Source organism: Silene latifolia, chromosome Y (assembly GCF_048544455.1).
Source record: "Silene latifolia isolate original U9 population chromosome Y, ASM4854445v1, whole genome shotgun sequence".
NCBI lineage: Eukaryota > Viridiplantae > Streptophyta > Magnoliopsida > Caryophyllales > Caryophyllaceae > Silene > Silene latifolia.
Window position 1 is genome coordinate 372,812,947 of NC_133538.1, and position 14,244 is coordinate 372,827,190.

General features: G+C 39.1%; 1 protein-coding gene across 1 annotated transcript; it reads right to left on the bottom strand.

Annotated features, from left to right (window-relative positions):
* Positions 1–12,133: 12,133 nt before the first annotated feature.
* On the bottom strand, positions 12,134–12,916 carry LOC141631851 (uncharacterized). The gene has a single exon (XM_074444472.1). The coding sequence runs from the start codon at positions 12,914–12,916 to the stop codon at positions 12,134–12,136; it is 783 nt and encodes a 260-aa protein (XP_074300573.1).
* Between the last annotated feature and the right edge of the window lie 1,328 nt (positions 12,917–14,244).

Genomic DNA, 14,244 nt, shown 5'->3' on the forward strand with positions numbered 1-14,244 from the left:
TTAGACAAACTAACCGACGCCACCTGTCGGCCTGTCTCTTGTGCCTCGGTGGGGACAACTAGCCAGCCGAGGCACACATCCGCGAACTCATATCCAAGACCCCTCGGCGGTGAGTCAACAGGGCCCGCTGGCCTGCCATGGGTCCCTCGGCCGAGGGGTAGATCAGTCTTTCCACCTGCTAGCCACTTGGCCACTACGTGACAAAAGGTGAAAGTCTATAAATACTCCTCAACTCTCATTGAGGAGGAGATCCACAATTTAACCTAAGAATCACTATTCACCTGGTAATATCTTCCTTATCTCTCTACAATATATACTTCACCAAGTAACACCAACTTATCTTTCTAAGTTTACTTACTTGAGCGTCGGAGTGAGTTCGTTCGGCCCAAAGTCGAGCCCTCAGTTTGCTCATTGTTTCAGGAGACCGCAAGGAGGAGTCAACCAAAGACGTCATTCTACAAGCACGGGTGGTAACGTATAACTGCTCTGGAATTACACCCGGAACAATAATGTATGATTAATTGTTGTGAAGAAGTTCACAATTTTAAGATACCTAATTATTTTAAAGAAGTTTAAAATAATGTTGGATTAAATTCATATTACAAGTTTAATATCAATTAAGATTGAAATTAATGTGAGTAATTGAGGAATTGTCACTTAATTTGATCATTTAAATAGGTGGTTTGGGCAAAATTAATCTACATAATTAATGAATTATGTCTTGCATGTTTAATTTTTTTTAGTTGATGAATTTTTTGTTGAATGAATCGTTGAATGGATTTATTTATGTATTTTTGCAATCGGTTGTAATTTGTAATACCTAGTGTGGCCTTAGTCAAATTATGTTTTCGTAATGATGGAAACATAATTTTTAATGTAATTTGAGATCTCGTATCTCCGTTTGGTTTTCTTTATTTATTACGGTTTTGGAATTAGAATGTAAATAGGTTTATTATGTAATTTTAAATTTTAATTTTAAGAAAGACTAAAGATGGAGATTGGAGCACACTCCCGCTACATGGATCAAGATGGAACATCAAGACAAGCTTCTCGGGTCCAAGGATGGATTCCAAAGTTGTATTTATGTTCATTTTGATAGATAGGCCACACTAGGACTTTTTATTGTTTTTACGTTTTCGTTCCTATTACTTTTCATGCACATGATAGTTTATGCATCATATTCCGCCTAAACCAAACCACCTCCTACTAAAATGCATGAAAATTGACTCATATAGATTGTATGTTAGTTTTCATAGACATACAGATGTCACTCAGTTTAAGCCATCACCTTAGTTTATTCATTCACCCATGCTAGATATTAGTTCACTTAAAATGAATTAAAATAAAGTTGATGGGATCTTCCTCTAAAACGGAAATTGAGATTAGTCTTTATAAGGGCAAACAACTATGAATCCCTTCTTTGTCGGTAGGCATAATATGACCCCTTCTACGTTGGGTAAGTAGTTTGTGTTGACTTAGTTTATCTCAACATTATAGTCCGAAGAGTTTCTCGTGATTATGATGGACTAAAGATAGAATTTACAGAAATTTATCGACCAAGAATTCTAACAGTAGAATTAGCCAAAAGGTTGGCTTATCAATTTACAGATAATTGAGTCCTGGGATCATTTATATAATTCTTGAGGGAGGTCAACTATATAAATGCTTGAGTCTTCGCTTATAACAGTTTTGCATTAAGACTTAAAATCATAACGATACACATGCTTATTATTTTTATTTTTCTTTTCGCAGTGTAGAATTCATTTATTTGATAATACTGTTTCAACAAATGGCTGGAAATAACGAAATCCCAATCCCGAGTTCCACACTTGGACGCGAGTCCTGGCTTAATGTTTTTATGGACAACATGACTCAGTTCACACGACTAAAGAATGATGGGTCCAACATTGCGGACTGGGAGGCAGCACTACGGAATGCTGCCATTGCGTGCTGACGGTAAGCTCAAGTACGTAACTGAGCCAATACCGGTAAACCCAGGCCCCAATGCAGGAGTTAACAAGTCACTTGCTTATAGTGATTTCGTCATGGAAGCGGGTGCGATAAAAAACGTACTCATCTTTGCAATGGAAATCAATTTGCAGGGACGCTTCATTGCGCAAGGTGCAAACAAGATTTTCACCACGCTTACTAACGAGTTCTCAAAAGCACCGAGAATCGTTACTTATGAGCATACCTGTCGCTTCTTTGATGCGAAACTCCAAAAGGGCCAACCAGTTAGCCCACACATTCTTAACATGATTAAGAATGTCGAGAAATTGGAGGCACTTGATTGCAAAATCAGTGAGAGCATAGTGATTGGCCGAATGCTTCATTCTCTTCATGATGGTTTTGCCCTTTTCAGGGCAAACTACTACATGAATGACTTAAAGAAAAGTCCTCATGAGCTACACTCACTTCTCGTACAGACCGAGAAGGATATGAAATTGAGTGGGAGCATGAAGCAAGATGTTCTCACGATTTCCAACAAGAATAAAGGTAAGGGCAAAGCTCCAGGTGACCTAACTGCAGGTAAGCCAAAGTTTAAAAAACCAGGAAACGGTAAGAGTGGGCCTGGTGAGAATAGTGGCTCACAAGGCAAGGCAAAGAGCAAGGGCGGTGACATTGAGTGCCACCATTGTCACAAGACTGGACATTGGAGGAGGAACTGTCCCGTGTACCGTGAGAACATAAAAGTAGGCCGCGTCGTTCCTGTTGGTATGTCATCTTATATTCATATGATTGAGATTAACCATGCAAGTTTCGGAACTTGGGTACTTGATACTGGTTGTGGTTCTCATCTGTGTAATCATTTGCAGGGCCTAAAAAACATCACACCTCTCGGAAAGGGTGATGTGAACCTGCGAGTCGGGAATGGAGCTAGAGTTGCTGCAGTCTCGAAGGGAACATATGTAATCCAACTCCCTAGTGGTTTTGAGTTATTTTTAAATAACTGTTACTATGTACCCAGTTTATCTAAGAACATTATTTCTGTTTCCGTTCTAGCTAAAGACGGTTTTGCATTTTCAATAAAGGATAATAGTTGTATTTTCTCTTTTAATGAAATGATTTATGGCAAAGCAGTTTCCATGAATGGAATTTATATCTTAGATCAAACCACGGAAATATTACACGTGAATAATAAGAAGTTAAAGGTTGATGACAAAGATCAAACCTATCTATGGCATAATCGAATAGGACACATAAATGAAAAACGTGTAAAGAAACTCATCGATAATGGGACTATTCCCGCATTCGATTTTTCTACATATGGCACGTGTGAATCATGTCTCATTGGCAAAATGACTCGAATTTCCTTTAAAGGTGTTGGAATGCGCGCTAGTGACCTATTAGGACTCATACATACTGACGTATGTGGACCTATGTCAATTACCGCTAGAGATGGCTATAGATATTTTATCACTTTCCCGGACGATTTGAGTTGATACGGATATGTCTACTTGATGAAGAATAAAAGTGAGTCCTTTGAGAAATTCAAGGAATACCAGAACAAGGTTGAGAACCAACTGGGTAGAAAGGTTAAAGCACTCCGTTCAGATCGGGGTGGCGAATATCTTTCAAATGAGTTTGATCAACACCTTAAAGACTGTGGAATCGTTTTACAGTGAACTCCACCTGGAACACCTCAATTAAATGGTGTGTCCGAACGGAGAAATCGAACATTACTTGATATGGTTCGATCCATGATGAGTCACACAATAGTACCTGATTCATTATGGGGTTTTTCTCTTTTGTCAGCTGTCCTTATACTTAACCGAAGTCCGACTAAAGCTGTCGACAAGACTCCATATGAAATGTGGAAGGGAACGGTCCCTAACTTGTCCTTTATTCGGGTTTGGGGCTGCGAGGCTTATGTCAAGTGGAGACACGAGGATAAGCTTGGCCCGCGATCGGTCATGACATACTTTATTGGTTATCCAAAAGGAACGTTTGGTCATTACTTCTATTCGTCTACCGAACATCGAGTTTTTGTTGCGGCTAGTGCGACGTTCTTAGAGAAGGAATTTCTCGAGAACAAGACAAGTAATAGAACCTTCGAGCTATCAGAGATTCAAGAACCAATAACCGAAGAACAGATGGAGGAAGTAGTTCCTCCAACTGATGATACAGTTAATATTCCTGAGGAACCTAGGAGGTCGGGTAGAGTCTCTAATCCTCCGGACAGATACATTGGTATGGTCGAGGAGAATGACGTTTTGCTCCTAGAGAGTAATGAACCCGCTACCTATAAATGTGCTATGGCCTGTTCCGACTCAAAGCTATGGCTTGAAGCTATGCAATCCGAGATGGACTCCATGTATTAGAATGACGTGTGGGATCTAGTTGATTTACGTAATATGGTAAAACCTCTACAGTGCAAATGGCTTTACAAAATAAAGCATTTTGTAGACGCGCAACCAGATACCTATAAGGCACGACTAGTGGCAAAAGGTTTCACTCAAGTGCACGGATTGCATTATGATGAGATTTTTGCACCTGTAGTCATGCTACGTTCCATTCGGATAATCTTAGCGATTGCCGCATTTCATGACTATGAAATTTGGCAAATTGATGTGAAAACCGCCTTCTTAAACGGTTATTTGGAGGAAGAGTTGTACATGGTGCAACCCGAAGGTTTCATAGATCCTGAACATCCTAAGAAAGTATGCAAGCTTAAGCGTTCCATTTATGGACTTAAGCAAGCTTCTCGGAGTTGGAATCATCGTTTCGACCAGGTGATAAAAGAGTATGCTTTCACTCGATCGGTCGAGGAACCATGCTTATATATCAAGTCGAGTGGGAACAAGATTGTATTCTTGATATTGTATGTTGATGACATACTCTTGATTGGGAATGACATTCCTCTCTTATCTTCGGTTAAAGGATGGTTGAAGAACCATTTCCAGATGAAAGATCTGGGTGAGGCACAACGCATGTTGAGAATCCGCATCTACCGAGATAGATCACGACGAACGTTATCACTTAGTCAAGAGTCTTATTTGGATAAGATTCTTGAGAGGTTCAGCATGACCAACTCCAAGAAGGGGAACCTTCCAATGACGTCGGGGATGCAGTTGAGCAAGTCTCAGTCACCCATGACGCCTGAAGGGATTGAGCGCATGAGTCGTGTTCCTTATGCATCTGCAATAGGATCAATCATGTATGTCATGATATGCACACGTCCAGACGTGGCATATGCATTGAGTATGACGAGTCGGTACCAAAAGAATCCAGGTGAAACACACTGGATAGCTGTTAAAACATCCTCAAGTACCTACGGAGGACTAAGGATAGGGTATTGACTTATGGAGGCGATACTAAGCTATGCGCAATCGGTTACGCAGATGCTAGCTTCCAAACGGATCGGGATGATTCAAAATCTCAATCCGGGTTCGTCTTTACTCTTAATGGTGCTGCGGTCAGCTGGAAGAGTTCCAAACAGAGTGTTGTAGCAGATTCTACCACTGAATCCGAGTACTATGCCGCTTCGGAAGCAGCTAAGGAAGCTATATGAATGCGTCAATTATTACAAGGACTTACGATAGTTCCTAGTTCGAATGACCCGATCACCATCTATTGTGACAATAGAGGTGCCATTTTCCAGGCTAAGGAGCCTAAGTCTAGCAACAAATCTAGACATGTACATCGGAAAGCTCACCTAATCCGTGATTACGTGGAGCAAGAAGAGATAGTGATTGACAAGATAGCTTCGGATGATAACATCGCGGACCGTCTCACTAAACCATTGAATTTTGATAAGCATGAAGGGCACGTTATTTCCATGGGAATTAAACGTGTTCCTGAGTTGTAGTAGTTGATTATGGATTTGATACATTATCTTTTTCATATACTATTTATAACTTCATCGTTTTTATAATATTTTGTTTTTCATGTGGATTGTACCGACAACATTGAACGCCACAAAGTGAACTGAATTACATTATATTTGTTTTGGTCCGTAATCGCCTTAATGAGCTGATAACTCTGGCTATTATATTGTGCAGTCGATTGATGGTGGGTTCAACGAGATTATAACGATACCTCGTAGGACAAATTTTTGGTGACAACGTAATGGAGTCCTAAATGTTTAAAAACATTCTGTGCCAGGTCGTAGATTGGACGTCCATTGTGTTCCTAGAGTCGATTCTTTTGACTATCGACTGTCTCTTGAGATTAAGGCAGTTTTTGGGTGACTTTGGTTTCTTTCTCATGGTCTCGCCGTAATCGGAGACTAAGTAGATTTTTTCTGGGTGATTTCATACTGTGCTTACATCTGCAGGATTCGAGTTGAGGAAAATATCCAACCCTTATCAGGTTTAGTTATTTCTCAGGGCCACTCGAGGAGTTGTAACTGAAATGCATGGCCATGCTCGAATGATGATTCGTTTATCAGTTAAGTTACTCTCTAGTCGGGGAAACCACTCTAGATACAGATCACTTGTAAAATACGACCTTTGCGAATACATATTTTGCAAATTGTTTTACATTGAGTGAGAGAAATTTTAGGATATGAGAATCGGTTATCGCACATACACTTGTGAGGACAAGTGAGAGATTGTTGGAGTTAGTGTCTGTTGGAGCTTTTGTCCTCCACAAATTAGTGTGATAACATTTATAAATCTCTTATAGGTTCACAAGGGTATACTTCGTATTTTATCAGTTGATTAACGATTACTTAATAATGGTTGGCTTGCTAGAAAGTTTGACGTTATTATCATACTGATGGCGGTAATCAACTGGTCCCTAAAAGTCACACCTAAAGGATGTGTTTGAGAGATGTGGTTATGGAAATGTAATCACATTGATGACTTATATGACTAAAAAGTTAGTCAATGTGTTGATGAGACCATTATTTAATGTCGATTAAATAATATTAGCTGAGACGAATTAAGTTGTTAATTCGTAAATTGAATATAAACTGTTATATTTAATTAATGTATATAATGTTAGCTTGGACGAATTAATATGTTAATTCGTAATTAAATGTAATCGGTTATATTTAATTAGCTAATTATAAATATGCGATATTTATAGTTATAATATATTTTACACGAGATTGTTATAATATATGTTGTCAGACCGGATTTAATAAATCGACTACAATCAGTTATGTATGGACTTATTAAAACGGGACAACATATATGACAATTAATAAAATGTACACATCATATATAATCTTAGAATAACCAAAAATAAGAGGATTTTATCCTGATTTGTGGTTGTTGCTAAAACCGAAAAAGGAAAAGAAATATCTCCCATATATACTCCAACCTACACGGTTTTAGGTAAAGGAAAAGAGATCATTTCTTAACCTAATTTTTCCATGATTTCTCATATAAAAAAAATCACATACACAAACCCTAAAAATATAGAAAAATGGGGATCGATTCTAGCAAGGACAAAAGGGCATATCTCATATCATCTTTGGTGCAACTGATAGGTGAATATCATTGCGATATTGTTCTTAGGCCAATTTTGCTAGGACCTAATGTTGATTTCATAATCTCTCTATTTTGTTTATGTAATTTTCATTTATGACTAGTAATCATCTTTATAATTTCGTTATAATCCTTAATAATAAGGGAAGTATATAGATTATTTCCCACAGTGTCCTCCACAATAGTGCGTTTCCATAATAAATCTCATTAAAGGAATATCATCAGCATATTTATTATTTTATCCTCGTAAGTTGATTAACGTAAATCAATAACGGATGGCTAACTAGAGTTTGACGTTATTGTCGTGAGATGGCGATGATCAACTGACCCCTTTCGGTCACACCTAAAGGAACGAACCCCAATTGACAACTAATTAATTGTATGAGATACAATTTTATTTAGTCCCTTGATTTATAGACTAAAAGGTTAGTCTATCCTTTTTAGAGAGATTTCGAGTTGCGAACTCGTGGCGCGGCAGTTATTATTTAATTATGCGATAATTAAATATATTTAATTATGCGATAATTAAATAATAAATTTTATGAGACGGGTTTTAGTTAATTAATTGTTAATTCACTAAAACTGTACTAATTGATTAATGTGATTAATATTAGTACGTAAATAATATGTGTAGCGGTACACATATATTTACGGAGTGTTTTGGACAAAATTTATTGGGAGGCATTTAAACATAAAACGATGTTTAAAGTAAAATTACACGTATTTGTGCGACAAATATAAGAACCGATATGGACCCGTAAATGGGACATTGGACCATGTAAATGGAGTGTAAATGTATGATTATAAACATAATCATTACACTCATGACTTTGATCTATCCTATCAAACTTTTGTTCTATTTTTTGCACAATGACAATTGGACATAAAATAAGACAAAATCCACTCCCACACTCCACCCCTCTCAACGGTCACTCCCTCCTTTTTAGACCAACAATTTTTCATTTTTACACACTAATCACTTGTATACTTTTGCATGTGAAAATCAAATTGTTGGTTTTATCTCTCTAAAAACTAATAAAAATCATTTACTAAGTTTTTAGTAACAAAAATAAATACTAAGTGTATTAGTATTATTTACATATTATCAAGGGTAGATTTAACAAATATCTAGTTAGTATTTGTTAGATTATTGTGTGCTTTGTTCTTGGGTGCTACTTGAAGGAGACTTTCTCTTTGAAGGTTTTTACTAGGAGGATCATCCATTATTATTTAGCACAAGAACAATCTAGATAGGTGATCTAGATTGTGCCCATATTACCATTAAGATCTTTTTTTTTTTGACAGCAACAAATAGCATAGCTTACAACAGAGCTTCTTGAGCAAGATTATGAGCTATCCTATTCACTCCCTTAGGACAGAAACTAAGAGAGCAACAGTGGAATTGAGATGCAATCGACTTGATATCCTGGATAATGCAAGTAATAGACGCAATAGGTTTTTCCGCTCCAGCGACCTGCATAACCAAGACAAGACAATCCGTAACCAACCTAACATGAAGATACCCTTCATCCAAGGACCATTTTAGCGCCTTGATAGCAGCCTGACCTTCGGCATGAAGGGAAGAAGAGGCAAATGAGCGATCATGCGCAATATTCTTTAAGATCCCATCACCATCCAACAAGCACCACCCCATGCCAGAACTTCTATCAGCCCTCCAAGCAGCATCACACTTAACGGTGCATACACTTCCGTACACAGGTCCACCCACAATCCATAAGGGAAATGAGTTTCTAATCCTCTTCGCTAATGCAAAATCAGAAGAGAAGTTCAACAAAGACGCTTGAAGAAGGCTAGCATCTTTATTGCACGCAACCTCATTCATACACCGAATGTCATCTAGAATAGAATTTAGAGCACCCATAGGCCAAGGACGATGACTTTTGAAGACCAAATCATTCCTACAACACCAAATTCTCCAAAGTGTAGCAATAAGGGGAAAAAGGAGGGATTTAGGATCTGGGCCGCTTAGGAAATACATAACCCAATTTGTAACCCAAATCCTAACATTGATATCCACCCCCCAGTGATTCTAATTCCTAAGGGGCAGCAAAACCATAGAGTTTTTGCAAAGCAACAATCTCTAAAGAGGTGAGAAATAGATTCCACACAAGGAGGTAAGCCATCGCAAAGAGAACAAGAGGAGCGCCAATCCTTCTTGTGTTTGAGTAATTCAGAACCCACGGGAAGGGCGTTAGCCATAAATGTCCATAAAAAAACCTTTAGTTTGTTAGAAATAGGCAAATTCCAAAGCTTTGATTTGCAAAAAGCCACAAAGGATGCAGGCATTCTGGAGCGATCAGCACCCGTAATAGGTCCATTAGATAAGGTTATAGCAGCATAATATCCCGACTTGACAGTGAAAACACCATGTTTTGAAAATTTCCAATAGAAGGAGTCATCCGAAGGATGACACGGAATATAAGTAGCGAGGATTTTCTTTATTACTCCCTCACCCGGATCGAAACCAAGAGAGGAAAGATCCCATCTTCTGTGATTATCATGAAGATCACCTACCAGGAGCGTGGAGTTAGAAGGAGCGTCAATAGAATCCCCACAAAGATCATCAAGAATAAAACCCTCTATCCATTTACTCTTCCAAGCATTAACACGAGATGAAGATCTAATAGTCCAAGCAATATTGTTGTAAATAAGATTGGAACCCCAGACAAGACTTTTGAGGGCCCAAGACGACGCATGAGGAGCCTTCCAACGATTCTGGAATAAAATATCATCTTGGATACCAAGCTTGGGACCAATAAATTTACTAATAAGGCTTCCCGGATCACATAAGATTCTCCAAGCAGATTTGGCAAGGAGGGCTTGGTTAAAGCAACCAATATTGCGCAGACCAAGGCCCTCTTCTCCCACCGGCCTACTAAGAAAGTCTTTACTACACCAATAGATAGACTTATTAGTTCTAGTTCCACTCCACCAAAAATGCACCATCAAAGACTGAACTTTTGATGTTACACTTACCGGTATACGAAATACCGATAGAGAGAAAAGGGATAGTGAAGAGAGAACATAACGAATAAGGGTCAGTTTACCAGCTGAAGAAAGAAGAATATTATTCCAGGAGGATAGCCTTCACTTAGTTTTTTCAACAATAAATTTAAATAACTCCCTCTTGGAAGACCGAATACTCGTTGGTAAACCACGATAGTTACCAAGATCATGCTTAGGACCAACTTTAAAATCAATCAAGCACTTCTTGGCTGTCATTAGTGAGCAATTTGGGCTGAAAAGAATAGAGGACTTATCTTTATTAAGACATTTTCCAGAGGCAACACAATATTCGTCGATTAAGTTTATAAGAAAGTCCATATCCTCATAGCCTCCACGAATAAAGAAAAGTGAATCATCTGCAAACAGAAAGTGGGAGATTTCCGGACCATTCTTGCATATCTTAATACCCTTAATGAGGTTACCATCCTGGGCGTAGATAATCATTTGAGTTAGGACTTCCGTACAAAGCGCGAAAATATAAGGGGATAAAGGATCACCTTGCCTAATCCCACAACAAGGTTCAACATTTTCCTCAGGAGAACCATTAATCAGGATTTCATAAGAAACAGATTCAATAGTTCTCATAATAAGATGAACCATAGAGCCGGGCAAATTCAAAGAAGATAGCACCCCTCTTATGAAATTCCAGTTCAATCTATCATAAGCTTTACTCATATCAGCCTTTAAAGCCATCATACCCGTCTTACCGGAACTCCTTCTGTTGATAACATGAAGAACTTCATGAGCAATAACAATATTATCCGCAATACTTCTATTTGGGACAAAGGCACATTGAAAAGGCCTAACAAGATCATCCAGAATCCCTTTTAACCTATTTGCAATACACTTTGTGACAACTTTCATAATAACATTGCAGAGGCTAATCGGCCGAAAATCCTGAACTCTCTCCGGGCAATCATTCATCGGAATAAGAACAATAAAGGTTTTATTAAAATCCTTAAGAACGGTACCCGAATTGAGAATATTGAGAGCTCCATTAATAACATCATTCTTCACAATTGGCCAGTACTTCTCGTAGAAGGCCGCTGGTGTCCCGTTAGGACCCGGAGATTTTAAAGGTCCCAATTGGAAAACAGCTTAACGAACTTCAACTTTCGAATAAACACGACCCAACTTGGCTCTCTCCTCCATGCCAACTTTACACTTAAGATTATCAAATAAGTAACCGTAGTTATTTATGTAATCATCAAAAAGCTCGGGCTCAGCACCAAACTTAAAAATATTTGAGAAGTAATTATTAAATAAACCACCAATCTCCTTCATATCAAAAGTCCATTCATCAGATTCCTTCTTAATACCCAAGATAAGGTTAGCACCAGATCGTCCTTTAACCCAATTGAAAAAATATTTAGTGCACGTGTCACCCTCACAATTCCATTTAAATTTGGTACGTTGACGCCAATAAGTCCCCGCGGCAATAGAGAATTCCATAAGCTTTTTGTGACATGATTCGTAGTTAATAGTGTCACCACCATTCTCAATATCCAAAAGTTAGAACTCCAGGTCCTGATAAAAGGCACTCCACTTTAGTCCCCATTCATCCTTTTTGTTACAAGCCCAGATTCTGAAAGCGTTATTTATACGGCGTAATTTTGACAAAAGAGCATGAGAAGCATCACCCTTATCTTTTCTTCCCCAGCTTTCTTTAACTAGGTCGCTGCATTCGGCATGATTAAAACACCAAGTCTCGAGTCTGTAAATTTTTTCTTGGTAAAGAGAATCATATTTTTATCAAGAATAATAGGAGCATGATCCGGTATTTGAATAGGCAGGTGTTTGATAAAAGTATTTGGGAAAGGAGAAAGCCAATCATTAGAAGCAAGACCCTTATCAAGTCTTTCATAAATGCGATGAGGATTTTCCCTATTATTGCACCAGGTGAATCTAGGTCCCTTAAAAGGAATATCCATCAGACAATGTAAATTCTTCCAATATGAGAATATGTTTGCTCCTCTAATCAATTTATCACTACCACCTAATTTATCAAACCAAAATTCAACTTGGTTGAAATCACCAATAAGCAAGAAAAGTTTGTCGAAGGAATTAAGATGAATAGTAAAAGATTCCCAAACAGCGCCCCGCTTAGTATGATCAGGTTCTCCGTAAACACAACACAAATACCACAAACTACCTTTACATTGATTGACCAAGAGGATAATAAGATTGCGACTGGAAAAGACGCATTCTAATTTACAATTACTTTTCCATCCAACCCAAAGCCCCCCTTTTAAACCATCAGCATCATACCCAACAGACTGGAGAAAACCCATATGGCGCAAAAGAACATCAACTGATCGTACATCACACTTAGTTTCAGAAAGGAAAACAAAGTCTAAATTATTATGAAACGATCTACAGATAGCTCTAATTTTTTGGATTGAAGGAGCAAGCGGATCATTAAGACCCCTGAAATTCCAAGCCAATCCTTTCATAGAGACGATTGAGGTTGAGACCACCACATCCGAGCTACCCAACAGCAAAGCCAGCCCCCAACTTCACCCTACCAAGCACATCTCATATAGAAACCCAACATCCTTAAATAGACACCATCACAACCACCACCTCCAGGTTAAAAAACCCAGCCGAAATACCGAAGACAAAGCCACACAAAAAAACAAAGGAAACCCCTGCAACCAGACTCATCAATCCGAACAGATGAAGAAAAGACCCGACTACCACCAGGAAAATCCAAGACCAACAGGAGCCACTTACATCAAACCTACTAAACAAGCATGCCTCAAGCACCTTGACAAAACAGCTGACACATAACCATCAAAGACACACTTGCAACCAACAGGAGCAGCAAAAGGAAACCCATCAACAAAACAAAAAGGCAGTTTAAACCACCAACAGGCAACCCAAATCACCAAGGACACCTCCCAAGACCACCGCCAACCAACCCAACAGACAAAAAGAAGGGACAACACTAGTCGAAAAAAGGAAGGAAAAAATAGAGCACACAACAGGTGGGGGGAATGGGGGGGATCACCGTGTCAGACCCAGACAACATCCACTAAGGACAAAGCAACGCAGACGGGAATGAAAAACTCATTGACACGACCAGAGAAAGTCCTACACAAGAAAAATGACCCAGGGGTGGGGGGAATGGGAGGATCACCCCTGGATTGAAAACGAAAAGCAGCGGTGACAGGACAAGGGTACCAATGGGACGGGAACAACAAGGAGGGGTTAACCCCCAGACCATCGATAAAAACGAGCAAGCAACGCCAACAGCTCCAACCACGGAGCAAGAAAAGGGACCCACAAAGCAGTTAGACGACGATGAGAGAGACATCATCATAGAGAACTCCAATAGACCAACCGACGGGCAGACACAACGGGTCAAAATTCAAATCGGAGGAGAAAAGTGCAGGAGTACCGAAATCAAAAGCTTAAGACCGAGGGACAGACCGTCACCGGATACAGGTTAGGGCAGACCCATCCTCGGAGACAGAACATTGGTGAGGTTGCGGCGGGTGTACAAGGAAAACGAAGAAAAAAAATCAATAAAAAGGGGGTTTCAGGATGAGATGCGTCGAATCGCCGGAGATAGGCTTAGGGACGAACCCATCTCCGGCGATTGAGTAGGGGAAGATGAAGGGAGGCTAGCTTGGATGGTGGAGGCGGCGGAGCAGTGAGAGGTAGATTAGGGTTTTTTTTGGTTAATTTTTGGAGACGGCAGAGTCACCCTCTCTCTAGTCCATAGTTGTTATTGTTTATTAGTTGTTATCAATGTAAGGAAATTGTATTTCCTTAATCT